The following is a 25,473-nucleotide window of genomic DNA, read 5'->3' on the forward strand; positions in this document are numbered from 1 at the left end:
CTTCCTTCTGAGGAGCACCAGGGAGTTTCCTAGTTCAAATTCTGAAGAAAACAATTCACCCAACCAGCTCATCTAGTCGAGACAAGCCAGATTAGTCATGAACTGCCAACCAGACAATTAGTTGTTTTCCTTTTGCTTCACTTGGTCTAATCAGCTCTGGGTCATGTGACACAGGACTGCCACTCCTTCGGGTTACATAAGCAGGAGGGTAGGCATTGAGAATAGGCTTGTTTCATTAAGATAAAGCTAATTGCAAATATTCTTTGCTGTCAAATCTTATGTTAAGTAATGGGTTCTGGATTAAAATAACATGGTTATAGTATATATATGTATATGTATATACATACTTTTTTTACAGAGCAAATTGTAGAAATATTTTAAATATGACATACCATATTCTTTAGACATCTATTCCAGATGGATCAAAGATTAAAGCACCGAAAGAAAGAAAAGAAACAAGAGAAAGAAATATATTAGAGGAAACATGGGTTAATAATTTTCAAATCACGATGTTGGTAAGATCTTACTAAGATGCGGTGGTGAGAACAAAGACCATAAAGGAAAAGATTGATAAAATTTATAAATATTGAATATTTGTGTTGAAAAAAAATTCTATTAAAATGTTAAAAAAAAGGGACGCCTGGGTGGCTCAGTCGGTTAAGCGGCTGCCTTCGGCCCAGGTCATGGTCCCAGGGTCCTGGGATCGAGTCCCACATTGGGCTCCTTGCTCAGCAGGGAGCCTGCCTCTCCCTCTCTCTTCCTCTGCTTGTGCTCTCTCTGTCAAATAAATAAAATCTTAAAAAAAATAAAATAAATGTTAAAAAAAAATAACCAGGAGGAAATTTGCAACACTTGACAGGCAGTTAGTATCCTTAAGATATGAAGAGTGCTTACAAATTAACAAAATTCTCTAGGAGAATTGACAAAGCAAAACAGGCATTTCATAAGAGGAAATATACATAGCAGATATGTGAAAAGAATTCAACCTTATAATAATAAATGTAAAGGGAAGCAACATTGCTAAAATTGTCAAAGCTTAAAATGGTTGATAAAAGTGTATTGGCAAAGAGGGAAACAGGTCCTTTTTTAAATATTGGTGGGAATATAAATTGCTATGTCATTTTTTGGAAAAATAATTTATATAATCCCTATGTAATATGTCAAAATACAAAGTGCTTAGACCCTCTTATTTAGAAATTACACTTGTAGGGATGTGGGCTAAGAAGTGATTATAGAGGGGCACCTGGGTGGCTCAGTCAGTTAAGTGGCCAACTCTTGATCTTGGCTCAGGTCATGAACTCAGGGTCCTGGGATCGAGCCCCACATTGGGCTCTGCTCTCAGCAGGGAGTCTGCTTGAGGATTCTCTCTCCCCCTCTCTCTCTGCCCCTCCCCCTGCTCTTTCTTTCTCTCTCTCTCTCTCAAATAAATAAATAAATCTTAAAAAAGAAATGATTGTATAAATGTGAAAATACATGCACATAGATGATCAACACTTTGGTATTTATGAGACTGAAGACATAATCATTACCCAAATTGATAGCAATTAAGGACTGATGGGACAAAAGTTGGTACATAAAAACAATGGAATCCTATGTGGTCGTTAGAGGTGATGATGTCAGTCCATATTTATTGGCATGGAAAGGTATCTACTATACATGGTGGATGGAACAGAACAGTGTATCAGGTACAAGTATGGAATGATCCTATTAATGTATCTAGGTACCTTTCAGTGAAGCTAAGTGTCTCTAGAGTGTAAGTTCCACAAGGTGTGTTCTTCACGGCTGGTTCGCCGGTGCCTGGAACCGCCCCTAGTACTTTGCAACCATGTAATAAATCTGTTGAATCAATGAATGAAAGAGGGTTAGAAAGTTCTTCCCCCAAAGTTTAACATGATGGAGTCCTCATAATGTTTTTCTATGTTCTTTATTGTCCTTTGAGGTGTCTTCAAAATGCTTGTTTTTACCGAAACAAGTAAATCATAAAAAATGTGTGGTATAATGCTTACTGCTGGGACAAATGTGGCAGTCCCAAGTGTTTCACTGGCTGTATAAACTGGTTCAATTCTTTTGGAAAACCACGTGACATTAAATATTCAAAACTCACAGAACATTCCTACCTTTTGTCTATTAATCCTGCATGGGAATTTATGCTTAGGGGAAAAAAAAAAAAAACCTGTAAAATACCAAATGACCTGTGATGTTCATCTCAGGTTTTATATTAAGAAAATAACAACTCTGGACGACCTCAAGGGACCTGTAATGGAAGGAAGAATAAAAGTAAATTATGGCAAATTCACTGGATGGAATTTCACGTGACCCTTACCAAGTCTGAAGACTGTAGTTACAAGAACAAAAAGAGGCTGAAAGTGCAGGCATGCAGTGATTCAAATTATGCATAAACAAAATATTAATGTGGCATTTTCTTAGACTGGCGGAACATGGGTTTTAGAGCTGTGCACAGAGGCTTTTATTTCTGCATTGCTAAATAGCTGATACACAATCTTGCTCAGGCCAAGAGGAAGGACTCCACAAATTTTAGAGTCTGTTTTTATTGTTGGTGATGGTGATGGGATGATGATGATATTTTCAAAAATTTCAAAAGCTTGCCAGCTCCTGTCAGTTACGACCAGGATGAAAAGTAGACTAGCTAAAAAGGGAGGGAGGGAGAGTTTCGGAAAATGGATCTTCCGAGTTGGGCGGCACGTATCCTGGGACGGTCTGTCGCGGCCAGGAGCGAGGAAAAGCCGTTCGTGACCACACGGGGGCGCCGGCGCTCAGGCCGGGTGAGGTGTTCCGAAGCCTGTCCAGCAGACGGCGCTGCTGGCGGAGGCTGGCCCGGGACCGGAAGCCGGGCCGGAGGCGGCCGGGCGCCCTCGCCGACTCCTCCCGCTTCCGCTGCCGCAGCCGCCGCGAGTCCGCGCCGACTGGCCGTCCGCCCCCAGCTGCTACCCCCGCTGCCGAGATGCCGCTGGAGAACCTAGAGGAGGAGGGTCTGCCCAAGAACCCCGACCTGCGCATCGCGCAGCTGCGCTTCCTGCTCAGCCTGCCCGAGCACCGCGGGGACGCGGCCGTGCGCGACGAGCTGATGGCGGCCGTCCGGGATAATAGTGAGGCCCGCGCGAGCGCCGAGTCAGCGGCCTGGGCCTGCGCTGGCCCCGCGCCCCGGAGCCTGCGGGCATTTTCCCCGAAGGGGCTCCGGGCTTGGGTGGGGGTGTCCTCGGGGCCCTCCAGGCTTGCTCTCGGTTGGGCGGTCTGCATCCATCCGGGGGGGCCCTTCTCTGAAAGCAGCTCTGGGGGACGTGCCGAGGGGTCGAGCCCCGCGCCAGGCCCGGAAGAGAGGCTCCGGACTTGCTGTTCTTGGCGGCCGGGCCCGGGCTGGGGCGGCCCCGTAGGAGGGGTCAGCGGTCCGCATGACCGGGTGGAGTGGGGTCGGTGCCCCTGGGCTGTGTAGACTTGAGCACAGATGGCTGAGGACGTGTCTAAGCGTCTCCCGGCAGCAGACGTGTGCGTTTTGCCAAGCTCTTTGCCGGGCTCTTCTGTCCGTGCCTTCCTGGTCACAGGGAGGGGAGTGTGGACGAGCCGGCGGGCGGGTGTGTGTGTGTGTGTAAGAAGGGGGTGGACACTGATTCTGAGGGTACCGGGGGCGCCGGCTTGTAAGTCCTGTCCCTCTTCTTGGCTCTCAGACATGGCTCCTTACTACGAAGCCTTGTGCAGATCCCTCGACTGGCAGATGGACACGGACCTGCTCAATAAAATGAAGAAGGCGAACGAGGAAGAGTTGAAACGTTTGGACGAGGAGCTGGAAGATGCAGAGAAGAACCTGGGAGAGAGCGAAATCCGGGATGCCATGATGGCCAAGGCCGAGTACCTGTGCCGGATAGGCGACAAGGTGAGTGGAGATGGTCCCCGCAGAGGGGCACTGTTTCAGAAATTCACTTCCTCTAAGAGAAGACAAGCGCAAAGGTAATGTGCTTACCTGGCCTAGCGAATCAGCACAAAAATGAGTCAAGAAAAAGTTCTCTTTCTATCCCCTGTCCAGCCGGGTGTGTGCGTTCTTCTCTTTGTCAGTAAAACTTAAGGGCTCTTGCAAAGATTTGTTGGTTTACTGCTCTTACAAAATTGGGGTCGTTCTTAGTAGTGCACTTTTCTCACGTTGGTTGGAAAGCACTGGTTCTGTTGAATTTTAAAAAATTATTATTTATGGGGCGCCTGGGTGGCTCAGTTGGTTAAGCGCCTGCCTTCGGCTCAGGTCACGATCCCAGGGTCCTGGGATCGAGCCCCGCATCGGGCTCCCTGCTCCGCGGGGAGCCTGCTTCTCCCTCTCCCACTCCCCCTGCTTGTGTTCCCTCTCTCGCTGTGTCTCTCTCTGTCAAATAAATAAATAAAATCTTAAAAAAAAAAAAATTATTTATACAAGTAATAGTCTCCTTATAAGAAACTGAACATTAGAGTTAATGCTGAAGTTCTATTTGATTTTTCTTTATTCCCTATCTTCTCAAAGGTGAGCATTTTAAGTTGTTTTATTATTTACAGGCATGTAAATTAGGTAGTATTATATTTTAAAAAATTGATTTTGAGGGCACCTACCTGGCTGTCAGTGGAGCGTGTGACCCTTGGTCTCGGGGTCGTGAATTTGAGCCCCATGTAAAGATTAAAAAAAAAAAAAAAATGAGGGCGCCTGGGTGGCTCAGTCGTTAAGCATCTGCCTTCGGCTCAGGTCACGATCCCAGGGTCCTGGGATCGAGCCCCACATCGGGCTCCCTGCTCGGCGGGAAGCCAGGTTCTCCCTCTCCCACTCCCCCTGCTTGTGTTCCCTCTCTCGCTGTGTCTCTCTCTGTCAAATAAATAAAATCTTAAAAAAAAAAAAGAAATACAAAAAAGGTTTTTTTTTTTTTAGTAAGTGGGCCTACAGTGAACTCATGTTGTCCTGTTTACTTTTCCATTCAGCATTGTATCGTGACCTTTCCACGTTAATGTATGTAACCGGGATACGTCTTCTGGTCAGCTGTTAGCTAGTCCATTGTCAGGCTGTGCTAAAGTTTACTTAACTCTTGAGCTGTTGGCGGACATGGATGTTGTTTTCAGCTGTTCTTGCTAGTACAAGCTGCTGATGGAGAAACCTGCCTGAATGTGCCTCCTTGTGGATATATGCTGTTCTCTAGGGTATATTCTGGGAAATGGAATTGTTGGGACAAGGAAGGACTTTTGTCTTAATATATGTGGCCATTTCTTCCAGTAGTGGCCAACCTGATCGGTACTTTCCTATCACTGCATGAGACGGATGTCCACAGGTATTACATCTTTTGAATTTAACTTAGCAGTTGTGTTAATAGTGGTTAGGAGGATGGGCTTTGAATGTCATTAATTTTAAGCAGTGCATCCTGAAGTATTTACATGACAGGTGTCATGGCATCAATATAAAAAGTATTAGTATGGGTTCTTGGATCAGATTGCCTGGGTTAAAGTTCTGGTTTCAGTAATACCATTTACTGGACCCTCCGTTTCCTCATCTGTAAAATATGGTAACAACAGTTCCTGCTTAATGAGGATTAAAGATAAGGGCAGAGAGCTCAAATGTTAGTGATAAGAACTGTTATTTTAGGTTTGTTTATTTTTTAAAAGATTTTATTTGCCAGAGAGAGTGAGTGAGCGCATAAGCGGGGAGCGGAAGGCAGAGGGAGAGGCAGGCTCCCCACTGAGCAGGGAGCCCAATGCGGGACCCTGGGATCATGGCCTGAGCCAAAGGCAGACGCTCAAGCGACTGAGCCACCCAGGCATCCCATTTTAGGTTTGAAACAAGACTTTTCTTATTGTAAATTTAAGATTTGGTCATTGTAAAAATTTGGGAAATACAGAACAACTTAAAAATAGCTAATGGGGGTGCCTGGGTGATTCAGTTGGTTGAGCGTCGGACTCTTGATTTCAGCTTCGGTCATGATCTCAGGGTCCTGAGATCCAGCCCCATGGCGACGGGCTTTGCACTCAGCAGGGAGTCTGCTTGAGGATTTTCTCCCTCTGTCCCTCTACCATGAGTGCGCGGTCTCTCTCTCAAATGAATAAATGTTTTTAAAAAAATAGCCAACAGTTTGTGTGGTTTTCTCAGTTGTGTGATGTGGCTTGGTTTTAAAGAGGATACATTATTAGATGTGAATGAGAAACTTAAAGCTTTTGATTCTGGATTTGAGGAATTTCAACAAGAACATGCTTGAGTCAGTATCGGGAGTTATATATTGGTGATGTGCTCATGTCATTTTCCATGTTTATTAAGTAGCATTTTTCTAAAAAGAAGAGCTTTCTTTTTTTCTCTCCTGTTTACTCTCATTTTAAATATATTATTAACTTATTTAATGGATTTTTATTATTCGCTGTGTTACCATTGCTCACAGTCATTACTCTTTATGGTACTCATCTTGTTACAGGCATGTTAGTGGAAGCTCCTTTAAGAAGTCTTCTTTGTTTGACATCTCCTTGGTCTTCCTTATTTTCTCACACAACAAGCTGTTACAGGCTCACCTGTTATTTTTACTCTTCAAACCTGGAATCATCCATTTCTCCAAGGATCCTTGGTTTCTTTTAGCATGTGGGGGGCGGGGAGTTGTATTTAGAAACCAAGATCTGAGTGCCAGGTGTGCCCATTACTGTCTTACTAGCCCCTCCTACTAACTTGTGAGGTATAACTTACAATTACATAAACCCAGACACAGACTAAGAATTACCACATACAAATGATTTTATTCATGTTTGTGTCTTTAAAGCAATAGAAACATTTTATTCCACAGTATTTTGACACAGACTTATATATTTAAATACTCCTTTGGATTCTCATGGTCAGTGACTAAGGTAAAGCTTCCATTACCCTTAAAGTAGTGTGATAATTTACAGGATAGTGGTATAATAAATGGTAATTAAGGGAAAAAATGCTGAATATGTACAACAAAGAATGTTGAAACAATTGAGAATAAATTGTGAATGTTTTTCTTACATTATTTTTTAGACTGTTAAGTATATGCTTAGGCATATCTGATGTATTTTTTATACTTTATACAAGTGGAGAGAAAAGTATACTGAACCCCTCCCCCCTCCATGCAGTTATCACCCAGCTTCAGCGTTACCAGTTCGTGGTATCTTATTCCTACCTATTCCCTCTGCCCCTTTTTAAGAGAATTCCAGACAGCTGATAGCATTTGAAACTTTTAACCTTTTCTCACCTGTTGCCTTGGTTCTCTTGACAGGAGGGTGCTCTGACAGCCTTTCGCAAGACATATGACAAAACTGTGGCCTTGGGTCACCGACTGGATATTGTGTTCTATCTTCTTAGGATTGGATTATTTTATATGGATAATGATCTCATCACGCGAAACACAGAGAAGGCCAAAAGGTACTTTTTAATGATGGCGATGTATTTCCTGTAAATTATGCTATAAATAAGAAACCGATGTAAGAAATTTACCTATTTTATTTACAACTAGTAAATTAGGTCAAATGATTGATGTGCTTTTTAGTAAAATATTTTCTTTAAATATTGCCTTCTGATTCAAGTTGTTGTTTTCTGTTTGAAAAGAACACAACACTTACAAAAGGTGGCCTTGTCTGTTTCCAGATCGTGACCTTACTATTTTTTATTTATAGCTTAATAGAGGAAGGAGGAGATTGGGACAGGAGAAACCGCCTAAAGGTATATCAAGGTCTTTACTGTGTGGCTATTCGTGATTTCAAACAGGCAGCTGAACTCTTCCTTGACACAGTGTCAACATTCACATCCTATGAACTTATGGATTATAAGACCTTTGTGACTTACACTGTCTACGTCAGCATGATTGCCTTAGAAAGACCAGATCTCAGGGAAAAGGTAATGCCTGAATCTTTAATACTCATATTTAGAAATTACTCCAAACTTTTCTAACCTAAATACACCTTAAGGCATACATTTGTGTGTTTTTTGTTTTTGTTTTTTGTTTTTTTTTCTATCTGTAGGTGATTAAAGGAGCCGAGATCCTCGAGGTGCTGCATAGCCTTCCAGCGGTCCGGCAGTACCTGTTTTCACTCTATGAGTGTCGTTACTCAGTTTTCTTCCAGTCCTTAGGTAAGGATAGAGCTGCTCATTTCAGTGATCTGCTTTGTCTTAATCCTGATCCTGTATGCAGATAACTAAGATGATTGTTCACATATGTGACAGACCGTGCAGGTCTTTGCTGCAGGTCTTTGATTACTGTGGCTCCATTTTTTTGCCCCTTTTTGTTTAGAAGAGGGGGGTTAGCAGACTGACTGTTTTTATATGGCCCAAGAGGTAAGGTTGATGTTTACGCTGTTAAAGGTTTGTTTAGAACAATTTTTTTGAAGATTTATTTATGTTAGAGAGCAGGGCGAAGGGCAGAGGAAGAGGGAGCGAGAATCACACGCGGGGCTCTGTCTGACAACTGTGAGATCACGACCTGGGCCGAAATCAAGAGTCAGACGCTTAATCAACTGAGCCACCCAGGCTCCCCAATGCTGGGTCTATTTCTGAAGTGGGTTTTGGCCCAGTGTTTATGGAGTGCTTTCTCCATGCGTGAAAGGGAGGCTACTTCAAGTAGTGTGTATCCATACAAGTATGAATGAATTGAATACATACTTGTATTCATACTGCTTGCCCTGTGTAATATGGGAACCAGGGCCTTGGCGTATGATGAGTTACCTGCCTGGCCTCAGTTTCTCAAATGTATACACAGGTGCATTTGCACACAAGATCGTATTGCAGAATTACTGTTCAAATGTGGGGCCTTCCCTTCTTCACTCAGAATGAATCCCTTCCCTGCATTCCTGGGGAGCTCTCATTTTATGCCCCCTTTTTTACTTGATATATAAATATAAAACTCACCAGTTTAAAATGTGTAAAATGTGGCTTTATCATCTTGACAAGGTTGTGCCGTCATCATCACTCATTCCTGAACATCTTCACTGCAAAAGGAACTCTGTTCCCATTGAGCAGTCACTTCCTGTTCCTCCCTCAGCTACCACTGATCTATCTCCATAGATTTGTGTGTTCTCACTCTCACATTTCATATGAATGGCATCGTATCTGTGCGGCACTCTGTGCCTGGTTCCTTTTCCCTAACATCATCCTTTCTTGGGTCATCCGTGCTTTGGCATGTCTCAGTGAGTGCTCCATTTCGTTTTATGGCCGAGTGACACTCCATTATATGGAAATACCACATTTTTACAATCCCTTCATCCGTTGATGGACATCTGGGTTGTCTCCCCTTTTTGGCTGTAAGGAACATTTGTCTACGTTTTGTGTAGACCTATGGTTTTTCTCTTGGGGGGGCGGGGTGTATATTTAGTAGTGGAGCTGCTAAACTGTTTTCCAAAGCGGTTACACCACTTTACATTCCCACCAGCAGTGTGTGTGTGTCAGTCTCCTCACATCCCGTACTTGTTGTTGTGTCTTTTTGATTATAGGCTTCTTACTGGGTGTGTAAGTGGTATCTGGTGGTTTTGATTGGCATTTCTCTGATCTCTCTGATGTTGAACCTCTTTTGTGTGCTTTTTGGTCATGTGCCCCATTTTAAAATTGTATGTTATTTTGTGATTCTTTCTGTTTGTTCCTTCTACTAACTGGAATTATTGGGAGCAGGTTGTTTTTTGTTTTGTTTTGTTTTGTTTTAATATCTTTGTAAGGAACTGGACACCAGCACATTGCCTGTACATTATTGCGTGCTCTGTGCAAATCTGTTGCGTTAGTTAATTTAAGAGGAAAGTGAGAAAAAAATGAAATTCATGGGGTGCCTGGGTGGCTCAGATGGTTAAGCGTCTGCCTTCGGCTCAGGTCATGATCTCAGGTCCTGGGATCGAGTCCCGCATCGGGCTTCCTGCTCCTTGGGAGCCTGCTTCTCCCTCTGCCTCTCTCTCTCTCTTTCTGTCTCTCATGAATAAATAAATAAAATCTTTAAAAAAAAAAATGAAATTCATGGCTTTGGGAAACCTTTGAATTGTTTAGATATTAATCTTTTCCTACTGTCCCCATTCCTAACAGCAATCTTTTATTTGAACACTGTGGGTGAAACTTATCTCTACCAAATGTGTACATTTCCCAGATATTTTATTTTTTTAAAGATTTTATTTATTTATTTGACAGAGAGAGTGTACACAGTGAGAGAGGGAACACAAGCAGGGCGAGTGGGAGAGGGAGAAGCAGGCTTCCCACTGAGCGGGGAGCCCAATACGGGGCTCGACCCCAGGACCCTGAGATCATGACCAGAGCGGAAGGCAGACGCTTAACTGACTGAGCCACCCAGGAGCCCCTCCCAGATATTTTAAATGCAGAAAACAGGATAAATTTTCTTTGATGATAGTCATCATTATTTGTATCCTTTATTCTCTCTTGTGTACTGAGACATGTAGGATTTATTTGGTTTTGTGAGCCTGTTTGCTTCCCTGAATATTCATAATGTATGTACTTTAAAATATTTCATTTGAAAAAGGAAAACCGCATCCTATCCTAGGTAATACCCAGTTGTTTTTAAAATTAAAAATAGAGAAGGCCCTGTTCCCAAATCCATACACATGTTCACTCACAAAATTCTTCCAGAGATAACCATTTTAAGATTTTATGTATCTTTCCAAACCTTTTGTTCATTTAAATGCACTTTAAGAACTGGAAAACAATATACCAAAAACCCAGGGTTTTTGGGTTCTCCCTAACCTGTCAAGAGTCCTTTCTCTAGAGGTGACTGCCACTATCAAGTTTCAAGTGTGTCCTACAGGGACATTTGTATCCAGAGATATAAGCACGTAACACCATTAAACATATGTGGGTGTATTTTACGTGCTGTTTTCTAAGTGGCTTTTTTTCTCTTCACGATATAATGCGAGTATCTTTTCATGACTCTATAAAAATAGTTGGTCATTGAGTCAGTAAGTATTTTTAAGTAGTTGTCCTGTATCAGACACTGCGGATGTAGTGGTAAATCAAACAGGTGGAGCTCCTTGGAGCTTCTAGTTATCCTTTTAGAAGACCTTCTATTTCAGTGTGTTGGATGTGCCATAATTTATCCTCTAGATAAAAAAAATTACGCTGTTTACAGTTTTCTTCTATTGTGAGCAACTTTGTTTTGAACATTCTCATAATTCATCTTTTCTACTTCCTTACTTCGTTAAGAAAAAAATCCAAGAAAGTGAATTTTACAAAGTGAAAATACGTTATATCTTGATCACTGTTGCCCTCCAGCAATATTGTGCCAATTTATATTTACGCAATTTTTTTCTGCAGTATAACTGAGATACAATGTCAATTTCAGATGTACAACATAGTGATTTGATGTTTATATACATTTTAAAATGATGACCCATATAGATGTAGTTACCATCTGTCACCGTACAAAGTTAATACATTACTATGTTCCCTATGCTGATTAATGTATAGTTTCACAGTTTCTACTTCTTTTAATTTACATTGATTTTTTTTTAAAGATTTTATTTTTAATCTCTGCACCCATCATGGGGCTCAAACTTACGACCCCAAGATCGTTGCACAGTCCGACTGAGCCAGCGAGGCGCACCCCTCAATTTACATCATTTGAAGAGAGCCTTCCCGAACCCCACCCCCTCCCCCCTCCACTCTTAGCCAGTCTGAGAGGAGAAAAATATATTCATATTTTATTCATTTCTTGTTTGTTTCCAAGGACAGTTTTTATTGAACTCTTGAGTCTTCTTTTAAATGGCACATATATGACAGAAGATATTTTATGTTTGGCTTATGAATGTGACCCATCCTGACCAACATTTTTCTTCCCATTCTCTACCATAGATTTTCTTACTGTATTTTTTTTCCAGTTTTATTGAGATCTGACATAAAACAAAGTTTAAGCTGTACAACATAATGACTTGATGTTTATGCATTTCTTTTGTGAGAATGAGCATCATCTCATTTAAGACCATTGATTTCCGTGTTGCTAAACCATGTGTAGCCTTACTCATCCTTATCTCTTTTGATGTTGAGCAACCTTTGCATCTTGCCACAATTTTGTTCTCTTGAACAATAACACAGCCTTGTTTCCCCCCGACCTACAACCTCATCCTTCGTTAGACCTCTCAGTGACTGCCTCAGACTTGGTCATTGCCCTTGTCTCCATCTTCATTCTATCATCAAATATATCTGGATGGCAGTGATTCCCAAAATCATGTCTCCAGCCCCAGACTTTTCAGTGAGTGCCAGACCCATACTTAAATATCTCCTTGGTATCTTCACTTGGATGCGCAGGTGAATCCACTTGAACACTGTGAATCTCCCTTGCCCTGACCCCTCCAAAAAAATCTCCAAAACCAGAAAACAAAAATTCTCCAGGGATTTGCTTCTTGTTAAAGCCAGAGACACAAGTCTATTTTTGATTCTTTTGTCTTGCTCACCTTCCATATCCATGTAGCTGCCGCCCCCCCCCCCCCCCCCAGCTGCTTTATACCGAATCTGTCCTCCTTTCTCTTCTGGGCTGAGCCTGGCTCTTCCCATGGGGGTGGGGGGTGGGGGGGTGGAGAGGGATGACAACAACTTCTGCATTATTTGCATTGCTCTGTGCCTCCTGCTATTTGCCTGGCTCCTCCGAGAGGTCTTCCTTGTCTACCCCAATCCAGCAGAAGGCCTCCTAGTCGCCCTTATTTTCAATACAGAACTTGTTACTAAGAGTATTTTGTTTATTCATTTATCTCTGCTCTTTGAAAATTTAGTTTCTGTGGCAGCAGGGATCTTGTCTTTTGGTTTACTGCCATATCCTCACTATTCTGAGTAGTGATACATAGTAGTTATTTAGTAAAATAATTTGTATTTGTTTGGATTGCTGATCAGTATCCTCTGTACATTTTACCATTCAGTCTTAGTTATTTCTAAAAGCTCTATCTCTTATAATTTGTCGTCTTATTCATTGCAGCTGTTGTGGAACAGGAAATGAAAAAGGACTGGCTTTTTGCTCCTCACTATCGTTACTATGTCAGAGAAATGAGAATTCATGCATACAGCCAGCTGCTGGAATCCTATAGGTCATTAACTCTTGGCTATATGGCAGAAGCCTTTGGTGTTGGTGTGGAATTCATTGATCAGTAAGTATAAATAATAATATGTTAATGCATATCTCTTAAAGTTATTTAATATCTCAACTTATACATTTTCTCCATTTACATTGCTTCCCTCAATTATAAAAAAAAAAAATTTTCTCTAAACATTATCAGAATAATCATCTGTCATCTGCCTTCATGATGTGCCCCTTTTATTAACAGCTGGGAATACTGAGTTGTAGAGTGGTTAAGTCAGACCAGGTGTTATGACAGGAGTATTCTGTCCCTTCTTTGTGGACCACACTGCTGTTAATGGTGGTGACTCCTAGAGGCCACTCTCATGTTTCACATTAAGGTCATATTTTCTCTGATAATGCCGTCATTGTTTTTGGTTGCTGCTGCAATTCTGGTCACATTAGTTGTTAAAGATGGGACTTTGAGCCCTTAAATCAATGATTCATCAAATACTAAGCCATTACTGTATGGTTGGCATTGTTTAAAAGTAAGGTCCTTGTCGTCATGGACTTGAATATTTGATGCTTTTTATATGGGGAGAGTTAGCAAGTAAGCAAATAAATACATAAGGTAATTTCAGATAGAAATGAATCTTGAGATAATGCAACAAAAAGATGCGTGTGGCTGCCATGGAGGTAGTGGTGGGGGAGGGGCAGCAGTGGGAGACTCAGGCACGTGTACGTTTGTGCAGGGCCTGGTAGGCCATGGTATGGAGCTTGGGTTTTAATCTAGGTCCTGTGGGAAGCCATTGGAGGATTTTAAGCATGAGTGATCAAGCATGAAACCCTGTCTTACACAGACCTCGAGGGGACAGGGAGACTTGGTGGGCTGTTGAATACAGGAGCTCATGGAGCAGCTATTATGGTGGCCTGGACTAGGGTGGTGGGAGTGGAGTGTGGGAGACTTACACAGAGTATGTGCTTTCCTTAGTGTATCTGGATCCGTGGTTCCCAAAGGTAGATCTGTTAAGTGCTGGTGGTAGTTTTCAGTGGCCCAAAATGAAAAAGATGGTCATTTGGTAAAATTCAGTGATGGTATATTTCATTTAAAAAAAAAAAATTCTCTTTTTAGGGGTTTGATCTTTCTAATGTATTATGAAAAATTTCAAACATGTAGGAAATTCTAAGGAAATAGTGAATTCCCGTAAGTGACTGATTCTATAATTAACATGTTGTTGTATCTGCTTTATTACATATCCTGTTTTTTAACCACTCCAGAGTTTCAGACACCAGTACATAAGATATGTGTATAACCTAAACTGTCTGGCAATCACCACCAGGAATCCCCTTATTCTCTTCCTTTGAAAGAAAAAAGGCAGTGATAGTTTTACATCTTAAAAATTATCCTTACCAAAATAGAAGGCTGGTCTTCCTAGGTTAGTTTTATTTTGGAATTGAACTAATTTTTGAAATTTAAGTCTGGTTACCACTGCCCAAGAGAGCTGGTTACTGGGATGGGGGATGGCCATTACGAGTGTGATTCTCCTGACTCAGGGTAACAAGTGGCTTACCGTGGTGAGCAGTGCATGAAGAACAGGGTTGGCCTGGCTCCTTGTTCTAGCTCTGCCACTGAATAGCCCTGTGGCCTTGGTCTGGTTCTGTCCCTTCCTCAGTTTCTTAACTGTGCCTTGGAGGTGATACAGCTTTCACTACTTGGGGGCCATTTGAGGCTCACTTGAAATTTTGGGTAAGATGAACTAAAGCAGGAACATGTCACTTAGACATACTGCAGCCTTCTTGTAAGTCATTACAATGACTTCTGCATTCCAGACGTGGTACATTTCAGGTGGTATTTCAGTTTTTTCCCTTTATGTTTGCAGACCAGCTCTAAAGGCAAAAGTTGTATAGAGCTCTAATTGTTACCTAAGATCTTGTTTTAAATTTCTGATACCCAATTCACATCTGGGTTTTCCCAGATTCTTTTTCTCCTCCCTTATAAAAATCATTTTAGGTGAAATCCTTTTTTAAGGAGGGTCTGATTTGGTAAGTTGAACATAATTCTACACCATTCTTCCATTTCTCTACTTCCTTAGACTCAGTAAGATATTGTCGGGAGAATAGGAAGGGTCCGTTATTTGAGGAAACGCTGCTGTTGACAGGTTTAAGGTTAGAAACCTATGCACTGTGTTACACAACTTTGTTGGTAGGTCTTCTGTTTGAAACGGATGCAAATCTGATTGGTAGGTTGGTTGTTCAGTAAATACTCGGGTCGTCATTACTGCATACCTTCTGTGTATGAGCCACCACGCTCAGGGCTTGGAGAAATCATGGCTGGGGAAGATGAGTCATCCTGGGATGTGTTTGATTGGCACATAGGGAGATGACAAGTGGTTTGGCTCTAAAGCTGGGAATGGGACTTGAATGGAAACATAGGACATTTGGAGTTAAATTTTGTTGTAACCAGAAAGGAAGCTGTGCCCAGATTATTCTTGATGCATATAGTTCAGAATGAGCATACCTAGGAGTCTGTATCTGATTGAAGTGCCTGAGAAATGGACACATCCACAGATGCCTTCTGGTGGACCTGTAGGCTGGATGTTGCTGCTTTTTTTTTGTAAGAAGCTAAGGAAAAAAGTGCTTTCCCAATGGAAGAAATAGCACAGATACATGTTTTTGAAACCAGTAGCCTAGTTGTACTGGATAGAGTGTGTGGCAGTATGTACAGGAACTGAGATAAGCAGTGCTTTAAGTGCCAGGCTCTCCTCAAGTAGTCTGGGCAGAGGTTACGTGAAGGCCTCAAGTCCAGTGATGCCGGCACGGGCAGCAGCCTCGCCGTCCGCCTAGGTGTATGGACAGTACGGCTCTTAGAGTGGGGCAGTCCGTCCTCACCTCAGCAGAGGGCGTTCTTGAGTCACAGTGCATCCCTGGAGCTTCTTTGTAAGTCAGAACCACTTTCAGAGGTTTCCCCCGTCTCAAGTTTAGGGTGGGACTAGGAAGGCTTTTAATCTCGTATGATTTTCTCTGTGAACCTCAGTCCCGGAATAATAGTTGCAAATGGGCTTCCTGTGGAGATGGAACTATTTAAGTGTCTGGAAAATGAACCCAAGTGTAGAAAGCCACTCAGTAAAAGAACTCAAACAGTTGAAAAAGACTGGACACTGTAGCAACTGGATCGAAATATATTTTGACGGGGAGTATAGAAATAGGGCATGCTCTGTAACTGAACAGCGCTTGCTAGTTTAGGATGACCTCCAGCTTAAGATCTTCCAATAGCAGTAACTTTTTTGTGTTCAGGCTTTTTGAAGCTCATAACGAGATTTTCCAAAATTATACATTTCCTTATTAAAAACATTTTCTTAATGCTTTCTCATTCTTAATAATTAGTTCCTTTTCATAGATTTTTTTTTGGACACAACTAGTACAGAAAGCATAGTGGGTCTTTTTGGGTCTTTTCACCACTGACTACTGGGGCAATTAGTTATGATACTTGACACTTTTAAAGCACAAATCCAAGTAACACACTTTCTCATCTAATTATATTACTTGCTCTCCAGTAAGTGTGAGACACGGTGTTTGTCTCTGACTTTCCTCAACATTCCATTATGCTTTGTTCTCCCTAGAATGATGGCATTTCATTATAGCTTTAATCTGCATTTTTAATGAGTAAAATTGATCTTTTTTGTGTATGTACTTTGCCTCTGTTTTTAAATGAGCCTTTTGTCTAGAATTCCCCCCCCCCCCCGCCATTTTTTCCTGCAAACATCTTCTATCCACGTTGTCGTTTAGTTTGTGACTTGGTTTTGGTGGTATCATCCTATGTGAACATTCTCTGTATGTAATCAGATTTATCAGTTTTTTCCCTAGGATTTGTCTCAAAGCAGCCCTTTCCCGTGGATTTCAAATGGTACTTTTGTTGTTTATGTGCTAGGATCAAGATGTTTTAGTGTCTGGGAGAGTAACTGGTCATATAATTTTTAAGTTTAACAATTCTATTACAAGCAGATTTTTATCTTAAAGCAGTCATCTTTCCATGTAATGTAAAGTCTTCATATAGCTCTTGTACATTTTTAAGCATTTACTTTTTTCCCTCTTTGTTGGTAGACAGTCTTTGATAGTGTTTCATTACTCATGTGTAAGCATGTTCTACCTATCTTAATTTTGAGGTTTGGGTTATGACTGTACATAGATATTCAGAAATACTTTTTCACAGATTAATATCAGCTGTGCATTCCTGATCCTTATTTCTTGTGGCATATTCTTAATTTGAAAATCCTGAGCATCATCTGCTGTTTCATTATTTCCTTATTATTTTTCTGCCTCCAAGTTTTTCTCTGAAGCTTTAAAGATGTGCTTACGAATGATTTCATTCTTTGATACGTACACTCAAATATGAATTTGCCGTTTATTCCAGTAAGTGATTTAATCTTCTGGGATGATCCTGCAGTATGCCCCCGACGATTGTCCCAGCTGCTGCATAGTCAAAAGCGCAGGCGGGAAGCCAACTGAATGTTACCTTGAGAGGAGTGGAAGCATGTATTTAGTGCAGTTTAAGAATTTTGTGTAAGACTCATACTCTAATGCCCTTCTTCCCCCCCCTCTTAATTGTAGGGAGCTGTCCAGATTTATTGCTGCAGGGAGACTACACTGCAAAATAGATAAAGTAAATGAAATAGTGGAGACCAACAGGTACTGCTAAGTTTGTACGTCATTTGTGTGTTAGAATAAGGGGCATTCTTTTAAAAGTAGGTCGACTCTTGTTATGGAGTAATGTGACTGGTAAATAATTCATTTTTTTCTTGAATTTATTTATAGGCCTGATAGCAAGAACTGGCAGTACCAAGAAACTATCAAGAAAGGAGATCTACTACTAAACAGAGTTCAGAAACTTTCCAGAGTAATTAATATGTAAAACCATGTAAACAAAGGATTTCCTTTAGAGATAACTATTTGGAATTTTTATAGTTTACTATGTACCCAGTTCAACTGTATAAAATAAATATTGCATTGTTGTTTCTGTTTCAATTTATTTTTCTTAATATATCCCCCTTTTAAGGATAGGGACCAGTAATGTTAAAATAAGGTCATTTTATGTCATTTGAGACTGTAATCCGAGACTACAGTGCCTGAGTTCAAATCAGTAGGGATAATACAAACCCTTCATATCTTACCTAAGTCTCCTGAATTTTAGAAAGAGTACATGCCATATAGTAGTCCATAACTAAACACTTAGGAGGCAACCATAACCCTGGATTCCAGAATCTGCCAATCTCACCATTGCTTAAAAACAACCACAAAAAAACCTATGTTGATATTGGCAATGGGATCTTTTCCCCCCAACAAATAGAACTACAGTAAGGAAAACAAAGTTGTTCCTTGTTTTTCTCTTAATTATAATATAAGCTCGGTGAGTCAGATGGGGCTAAGTGCTAGAAAAAAAGAAATCTAAAACCGGATAAAGGAGAGAGTGAGGTAGGGTGTGACGAGCTCTCCCATGGGGTGTCACAGAAGGCCTCTGCTAAGGTGACATTTAAATAGAGGAGGAATATGCAAATATCTGGGCGAAGAAAGAGGGAAAGTCACTGGAGGTTTTAAGCCAAGGAATGGCCTTTGACGTGTCCCCGGCTGGAGGGGATGCCTGATGATGGTGTGGACGGGGCAGGCAGCCGACTTTGCTGAAAGATTAGAATGGGGGGGGCGGGGGGGGGCGGGGAGGGTGAGGAAAAGTCTGGGATGACCCCATGCTTTTTGGATGCTGACTCTGACAAAGCCATCTGGGTAGAGCGGAGTTAAAAAGAGAATGGGAGGGGCGCCTGGGTGGCTCAGTCGTTAAGTGTCTGCCTTCGGCTCTGCTCGGGTCATGATCCCAGCGTCCTGGGATCGAGTCCCACATCGGGCTCTCTGCTCAGCGGGGAGCCTGCTTCTCCCTCTCCCACTCCCCCTGCTTGTGTTCCCTCTCTCGCTGTCTCTCTGTCAGATAAATAAAATCTTAAAAAAAAAAAAAAAGAATGGGAAATGGCATTGTACTGTAAAAGGAAGGGGAGAGAAGTCTGCTTTTGTAGTTTACATGCTGTTTTAGTTACGGGCCGATCGGAATGATTCATTAACATTAGAGAAGAAAGCCTCTCAGTCGATGGAAAATAATGTGATACAATTCAACATTCATTCATGATAAAAAACGTAAGTAAACTAGAAATCATGAAGGTTGGGAAATCAAAGCACGATTCCAACGACACAGTTCACGACCGTGCTCGCGTCAGTGTGGTGCGTGGGGGGCGGGGCGGGGGATGACCGCGCTCTCCTGCGGGCGCCACGGTGGATGGCAGGCTAGTTAATGCTGCATAGGCCTTAAGCATTGGAGAATATCCACTTACGGATCCCCGAAAATGCTTATTTATAAAACCTTAACAATAATCACTATAATTTCTTGAAGAAAATGTGAATATAAGTATTCTAAACCCATGATCCTGAAAATCAGGGCAATTTTAAATCCAACATGTAGTCACTGAGAACTCACTGTGTTCCTTGGGTCCGTTCAAAAATGAGAATTCTGTTCTTAGCAAATTGACTCATTGCAGTTCATGCTAAAGGGAAAAAAGTAGGATTGAAACGTCAGTTTCTTAAAATAGCCCTTTCCCTGGGCTCCCTCCTCTAAGACCGCCGGGATGGATGTGATCACAGAGCAATTCTGGCTTTTCATTGAAGGCTTAGACTAACTCCTGGTCTAGACAGGGAATTCTCAAAACACTTTTTTTTTTTCCCTCTGCTTGCTTAAAATGTACTTGATTTTATTTTTCTTTCACTATATCAGCCCAACTTGTCTAAAATTAGTAGGCGAGGGTGATAGGTAAGGGAAGCCAAAAGAAACAAGTGCTATCCATTCCGAGTTCAAGATAGGGAAACTGAAAACTCCAGAAGCTGATAACTTACTTATGAGGGAAACAATACAGTTTTGAGGTGATGGAGTCCATTTTTTCCTTTTTTTTTTTTTCCCTGAAAAAGAATGTGTGCTCATTGCAAAAGAAATTGAAGATACTAAGTAAGGTGGATGGCCTTGTAGTCCCGCCCAGCAGGGACAGCTACTGTCAACATTTTCATGCTTGCCACATTTAATACTATGCAAATGTAGTTTTTAATACAAAATTGGAGCTTTTGTTACATGTTGTTAATAAGTTATTCTATGCAATTACAAATCCCAGAGGAACACTGCTAGCCTAGAAGTATCCGTCTGGAGGTGAAAACAAAGTTCGAATGCGACACATCTCTTTTTAAATGAGGCCATACGGTATGGGAGAAACAGCACTGACAGGAAGGCCAGAAAAACCAAATCCTGGTCCCAGCTCTCCTCACACTAGCTGCCTGATGCAGGGAGAAAGGCCTTCATCTCTGGGAGCCCCTCCCCTGCATCTGCAGGGCGGGGGAGCAATCAGACTCATGCAGTTCTGTGTGTGAAAACGCTAACACACTGAACACTGAAGCAACAGTACTAAAATATTTCTTAGTACACTGAGTGTTAGTAAACTACTGTCACATACGATAAATTGGGCCACCTCAGCCAACTTTTATAGAATAAGCTGAAAACGGAGTTTTTTGTATTTGATCGAGATTAAACTGATGTTTTTAACAAACTTAACATTTGTTACGTAATTATGGAATGCTAACGTCTGCTTTATGGACAGGTAGAGTATTTTAAACCCAATAAAAGGCTTGTCAAAGACATTTTAGGTCCAGGCCCATGTTTCCCACAGGTAGGGATCAAAAAAGCTCAAAAGGGGGCGCCTGGGTGGCTCAGTCGGTTAAGCGTCTGCCTTTGGCTCAGGTCATGATCCCAGGGTCCTGAGATCGAGCCCCGCATCGGGCTCCCTGCTCCGCGGGGGGGCCTGCTTCTCCCTCTCCCACTCCCCCTGCTTGTGTTCCTGCTCTTGCTATGTCTCTCTCTGTTAAATAAATAAAATCTTTAAAAAAAAAATAAAAAAAGCTCAAAAGGCCAAAGCCAGTCAGGATGGCAAAGGATGCTTCCTGATGCTTCCAGTTGGAGACTGGTCACATACGAGCTGCAACACTGCCACACCTGCCACCCCCCCCCCCCAGGTTAGTTTTCAAGATAAAAATTCATTTACGGTCACCTTCGAAAAACTGAAAGCACAATTCAAAGGTCACTTATCCAGCTTCTGTGGAAAAATGGACAGATGAGGCTAACTCTGGGCTCACTTTCCCCATCAAGCTACCCAGCTAGCATGGGTTCTCCAGCAGGGCCCCGTTACCTTCTACTACCTGCCGGGCCCACCGGCACTCGAGTTTGCTGCCCCCGCATTACCACCCCACTGCCCCATTCTGTCCCCATTTTATGATGCAACACCTTTAGTCCTGTAGTAGCCTGACCGAGCGTTAGTATTAATTGATCAGCAGGTTACTGATCATTAGCAAACTGCCTAATTTTGGATTAATCCTTGGTGCTGTTTTTAACCTGGCTTTTAAAGAGGATTAATGGCTGATCACTGAAATCTTACTGTTTCTTCATGATTAGGAGAAAGAAAGGAGGGGGACTACGATAATCTCTCACCTTCCTGATGCTGTACAAACTACAAATTGTAGCAACCTGCCACCTCCACAATGGCAATGGGGAAGTAAAGTTAAATCCCTATCTGGAAAAACGTGACAAACTCGAATGTGGACTAATGTGGGTTTCAGAGGCATAGAGCCCCAGGCGTGCATTAGTCTTGTGTTTCTGAAGACCTACCAAAGACAGTAAGAATTGTAGCAGTTTGGTCCAGGGGAGGATCACCGTTTGTCACTCACAAAGGTCTGGCATAATTTTCGTGTAGAGATTGGTTGTGAGCTTAAGTAAAAGGGACAATCTGCCAGTGAACCATCGGCCTCCATCTAGCTTCTAGAAATCCCGAGGTGGCCTCAGAGAAGTGACCGCTTTAGTCAAGACTGCTACTAGGTGGCGTCCTGACAATCTTACCAACCCCCTTGAGGAGTTTACCAGAGTATCAAGGCTGCTGAAACTCTGCACTTGGGTTTTGAGGACTCTGCATTTCTCGAAGTCCTCCTCTGGGTTAGAGGCTGTTCATTCAAATCATACCTCAGGAACGTGGGCCCAACGTGAAGTCCACATTTTCCTAGTCTGCGCTGCTGTCTCCTGGCCATAGGATTTCCACCCTCATTCAAAATGCCTTCTCTTTAAAGCTGCTCACCACCCACCAATACACCAATTCTCTGTGCTCACTGCCGCCAGACCTCCAAGCCGCTCCATCCTCCACACACCAGACCAAGCAGCTGGCTCTTTCTCTCAACCGCAACCACTTGGAAACCGGCAACCTACACAGAAAGAGCCACGCCTCACAGCTCCTTGGCCTGAACTTCAGTGTTCATGCCCCCCAGGCCACTTCCAACCTCGGCCATGGTCTCACCCAGGACCCAGGAATCTCAAGCACCTCTGAACAGCTCTGTGGTTCCAACTGAAACCTGATATTCTACTCCAACCCCTAGTATCCTATTCCTCTGTTCCCTGACCTGTCCCTAAAAGTGCTACGCCACCATCATAACTCTGTAACCTGGATCCGCCTCTGTCAGCCCCTCTTCCAGTAATGGCCAGACTGAACTGAACGTGGACTTAGCTCTGTGACGGTGAATAAACCATTTAACTTGTCTCATCACAGACAAATTACCTGGAAGGAGGATCATAAGACTTAACAGAAGGGTAATTACAAATAAAATGTCTTGAGAGTGTCTGCAAAGATTCTGCAGGGCGGCTTCTGGTTCTGTTCCTTGAATGTCCCAATCAAGGCCATCATCAATGACTTAGCCATACCCTCATATGCTTTAATTGCTGGGCAAGCTCCCTGCCCAAGTTCTAACTTCTTCACTCAACTAATACCTGTTGTTCCGATTATCCCCAAGAAAGAGGCAGGAGGAAAAAAATTAAAAGCAAACATTACCTGAGTGGGTTGGTGGGGTTAATTACAATGGAGTCAACTGTCTAAGCTTGTAACGAAACCGTTTCAACCTCATCCTCTGTCTTCACCAAAAATACGCTCTCCAGGGTTTCATCTTGGGCTTTCTTCTTTCTCTGGGCCACAGAGGATGGGCTTCAGGTTTGCGAAGTCCTGGAGCCAGAACATAAAAAAATGTGGTGTGTCTGTGCCTCTGGCAGAGAGGGCCCATACTCCTTTCTTGAAATCTGGCGGGGGGCGAAAAAGAGATTAAGAACCACTGATCTGACAGACCTGAATTCACAGCCAGTAGGTGCGGAACCGTAGGCGAGACACTTAACTTCTTAGATGTTCCTCCTCCATTTGACTAGGATCAAAACTACCTACTCTATCGGGGCTTTGAGAGAGAGAATGTTTACCAAATGCTTCACTGGGCATTGTAAGCATTCAACTAGATGGGCATTATTTTAACAATGAGCCAAATTTAATAGCGACCCTATTTTTCCTAGGTGAACTCATACACTCCCATACCTCATTTACCATCTAAGAATGGAAGACAACCTCCATTTTACAGCTCACACCTTTCTCTTAAGCTCCGTCCAGACTGTACATATCGCCACTGGGCACTAAATGTGAGTTTCCCAGTGGCTACTCAAATTCGTTGTTGTAGGTTTTTCCTTCTTTGTCATAGATCATATATGTAAGGCTCATCAACCAGTTTGGCTGAGCTAGAAATTGTATGTTATCTTGGATTCAACCTTCCCCTTAATGTTCAACATAATGAGACCTCAGGCAGGACCTGATGGTTCTACCTGTAAAGCATCTCTACAGTCAGTTCCCTATTTATCCCCATGGTCACTGCCTTAGTTTGGAAACTCAGTAGCTCTTCCTTGGATTGTTACGACAGCACCATAACTTATTTTTGTCCCAAGGTTCTCACCTGTCCATGCTGTCCTCCATACTTACTGGAGGGCCCTTATGGGATGGGGATTTTTTAAAAAAAAAAAGGGATTAAATTATGTGTTTGAATCTCCCTTCTTCCTGAAAACTTTTTCCTTTGGCTCCCTCTCCTCCTCCCCTCAAAGAGAATCTCTGCTAGTACCAGCTTTGGTCCCTGCGCTTTGGTTATGGAAAAAGGGGTGAGAAGTGCCAAGAATCACACAGCCTTACAAAATGAAAGACAAGTTTAATTAACTCCCATGAGCAACAGCAGCAAAAGTTTCTTACTAGAAAGAAAAGACTGCAAGAGTAGAAAGTGGGATGAAAAGGGGCAGGGCCGTGGGCTTGATTTAGAGGAGAGCTTTTTGATTAAGATGGGGAGGGGGAGGAGGAGAGAAGAGAGAAAGGTGTAAAGGATGAGGTTTGAGGCATAAGAGAGGGAAGTGCAAGAAAAAGGGAAAGATCTGAATGGCTTTTACTTCTGATGCCGGCAGCACGGTGGCACCGGGCCCCGGGACTCTCTGGGCTGTGACAGTTACAGTTGGTTAAATTGTATGCTCCTGACGGTGAAGGCCCCATGACTTCAGGTCCTCGACAACCTGGTGCCGACTTCTGCAACCCTTCAGCCCCTCCTTTCCAGAAGCTCCACCCAGAATGGTTCTCTTCCACATTGCTTCCCGCCTGTGCTTGCCCAGTCTGCTCCCTCTGCTGACAATGACCTTCTTACCCTGCCTTCCTGCCAACCCCCCTTCCTTGAATCGGGAGTCTCCTGCTGTCCACGGCCAGGTTACCTGCAAGGGATTGGAAGTAAAAAGGGTTAAGAAATTGAGTGAGCCTCTTCCCAGGAAGTTTAAGAAGGACGCCTGAGGCGAAAGGATCTCCTCAGAAATGATTTTAGGAGTTGATCTAAGGAGGGAATGGGAAGTCCGTGGCGTGGTGGGGGGTTGAAACCAGACTGGCTCCTTTGTGTAATATGTGGACATTTTCTCCAACACACAAATCAGTTGCTTCCCTTACTATGTTAAGAAGAGAATAATTTTTAATTTCTTAGAATGATTTGCAAATGGAAACACTGGCCCAGTTTCTACAGATAAAAGATTATGTTGTGCTCTGAATACTACCAAAATGCACTTGCGCTTCCAGGGAGGGAAGTCGTACGTAAAAGCAAGGAAGGGATCACACTAGCTGTGGAAACAAAACTTACCTCTGGAGAAGAACGAAAACTGACCACACGCCATCAAATCTGCACATAAGCAAGTACAAACAGAACGTGTTTCTCAATCTATCAACTTCCCTTTGTTGACAAACCTGCAATAGTGTTCACAGTTTACCCAGTTATTAATTTCTCCAAAACAAAGCTTTGTGCCCAAGAAGGGAAACATCGTAAGCCCTGTACTTGGCTTACGCAGAAGGGAAGGAAACCAAAGGTGCTTCACAAGGGTGTCTGATGCCAAAAAATGAAGCCAAGTCAGACTAGATTGAAAGGGGTTTAGTATCACGAGGCAGAAACATGTAAAATATTTCATGCAGCCAACCTTATTTATTGAGAAGTCCTAATTTTATTGCCCATTTAGTAACATGTTTGTTCCACAAACTAATTTCTCATAAAGCAAAGCACAACC

At 42.5% G+C, this 25,473-nt stretch overlaps 1 protein-coding gene and 1 long non-coding RNA gene across 3 annotated transcripts; one reads left to right on the forward strand and one right to left on the reverse strand.

Moving 5' to 3' along the window:
• The first annotated feature begins 2,875 nt into the window (after positions 1 to 2,875).
• PSMD6 (proteasome 26S subunit, non-ATPase 6) lies at positions 2,876 to 17,986 on the forward strand. Of its 2 annotated transcripts, XM_045862027.3 has the most exons (8): positions 2,878 to 3,107; positions 3,684 to 3,889; positions 7,233 to 7,378; positions 7,630 to 7,849; positions 7,975 to 8,083; positions 12,900 to 13,068; positions 17,586 to 17,663; positions 17,790 to 17,986. In XM_045862027.3, exons 1-8 carry the CDS (start codon positions 2,963 to 2,965, stop codon positions 17,884 to 17,886), a joined length of 1,170 nt encoding a protein of 389 aa, XP_045717983.1. In that variant the 5' UTR covers positions 2,878 to 2,962; the 3' UTR covers positions 17,887 to 17,986. The 2 variants fall into 2 exon arrangements, with proteins under 2 accessions (XP_064450278.1, XP_045717983.1); XM_064594208.1 differs by lacking the exon at positions 17,586 to 17,663 and having other exon boundaries at positions 2,876 to 3,107.
• LOC135364725 (uncharacterized) lies at positions 16,703 to 22,912 on the reverse strand. The gene is made up of 2 exons (XR_010412309.1): positions 19,492 to 22,912; positions 16,703 to 17,490 (listed from the first exon to the last, which is right to left on the reverse strand). It is a non-coding gene; the product is annotated as an uncharacterized LOC135364725 (long non-coding RNA).
• Positions 22,913 to 25,473: the final 2,561 nt, after the last annotated feature.

Source organism: Mirounga angustirostris, unplaced genomic scaffold, assembly GCF_029215605.1.
Source record: "Mirounga angustirostris isolate CCGP_5_RB_7025 unplaced genomic scaffold, mMirAng1.0.hap1 SCAF_1, whole genome shotgun sequence".
NCBI lineage: Eukaryota > Metazoa > Chordata > Mammalia > Carnivora > Phocidae > Mirounga > Mirounga angustirostris.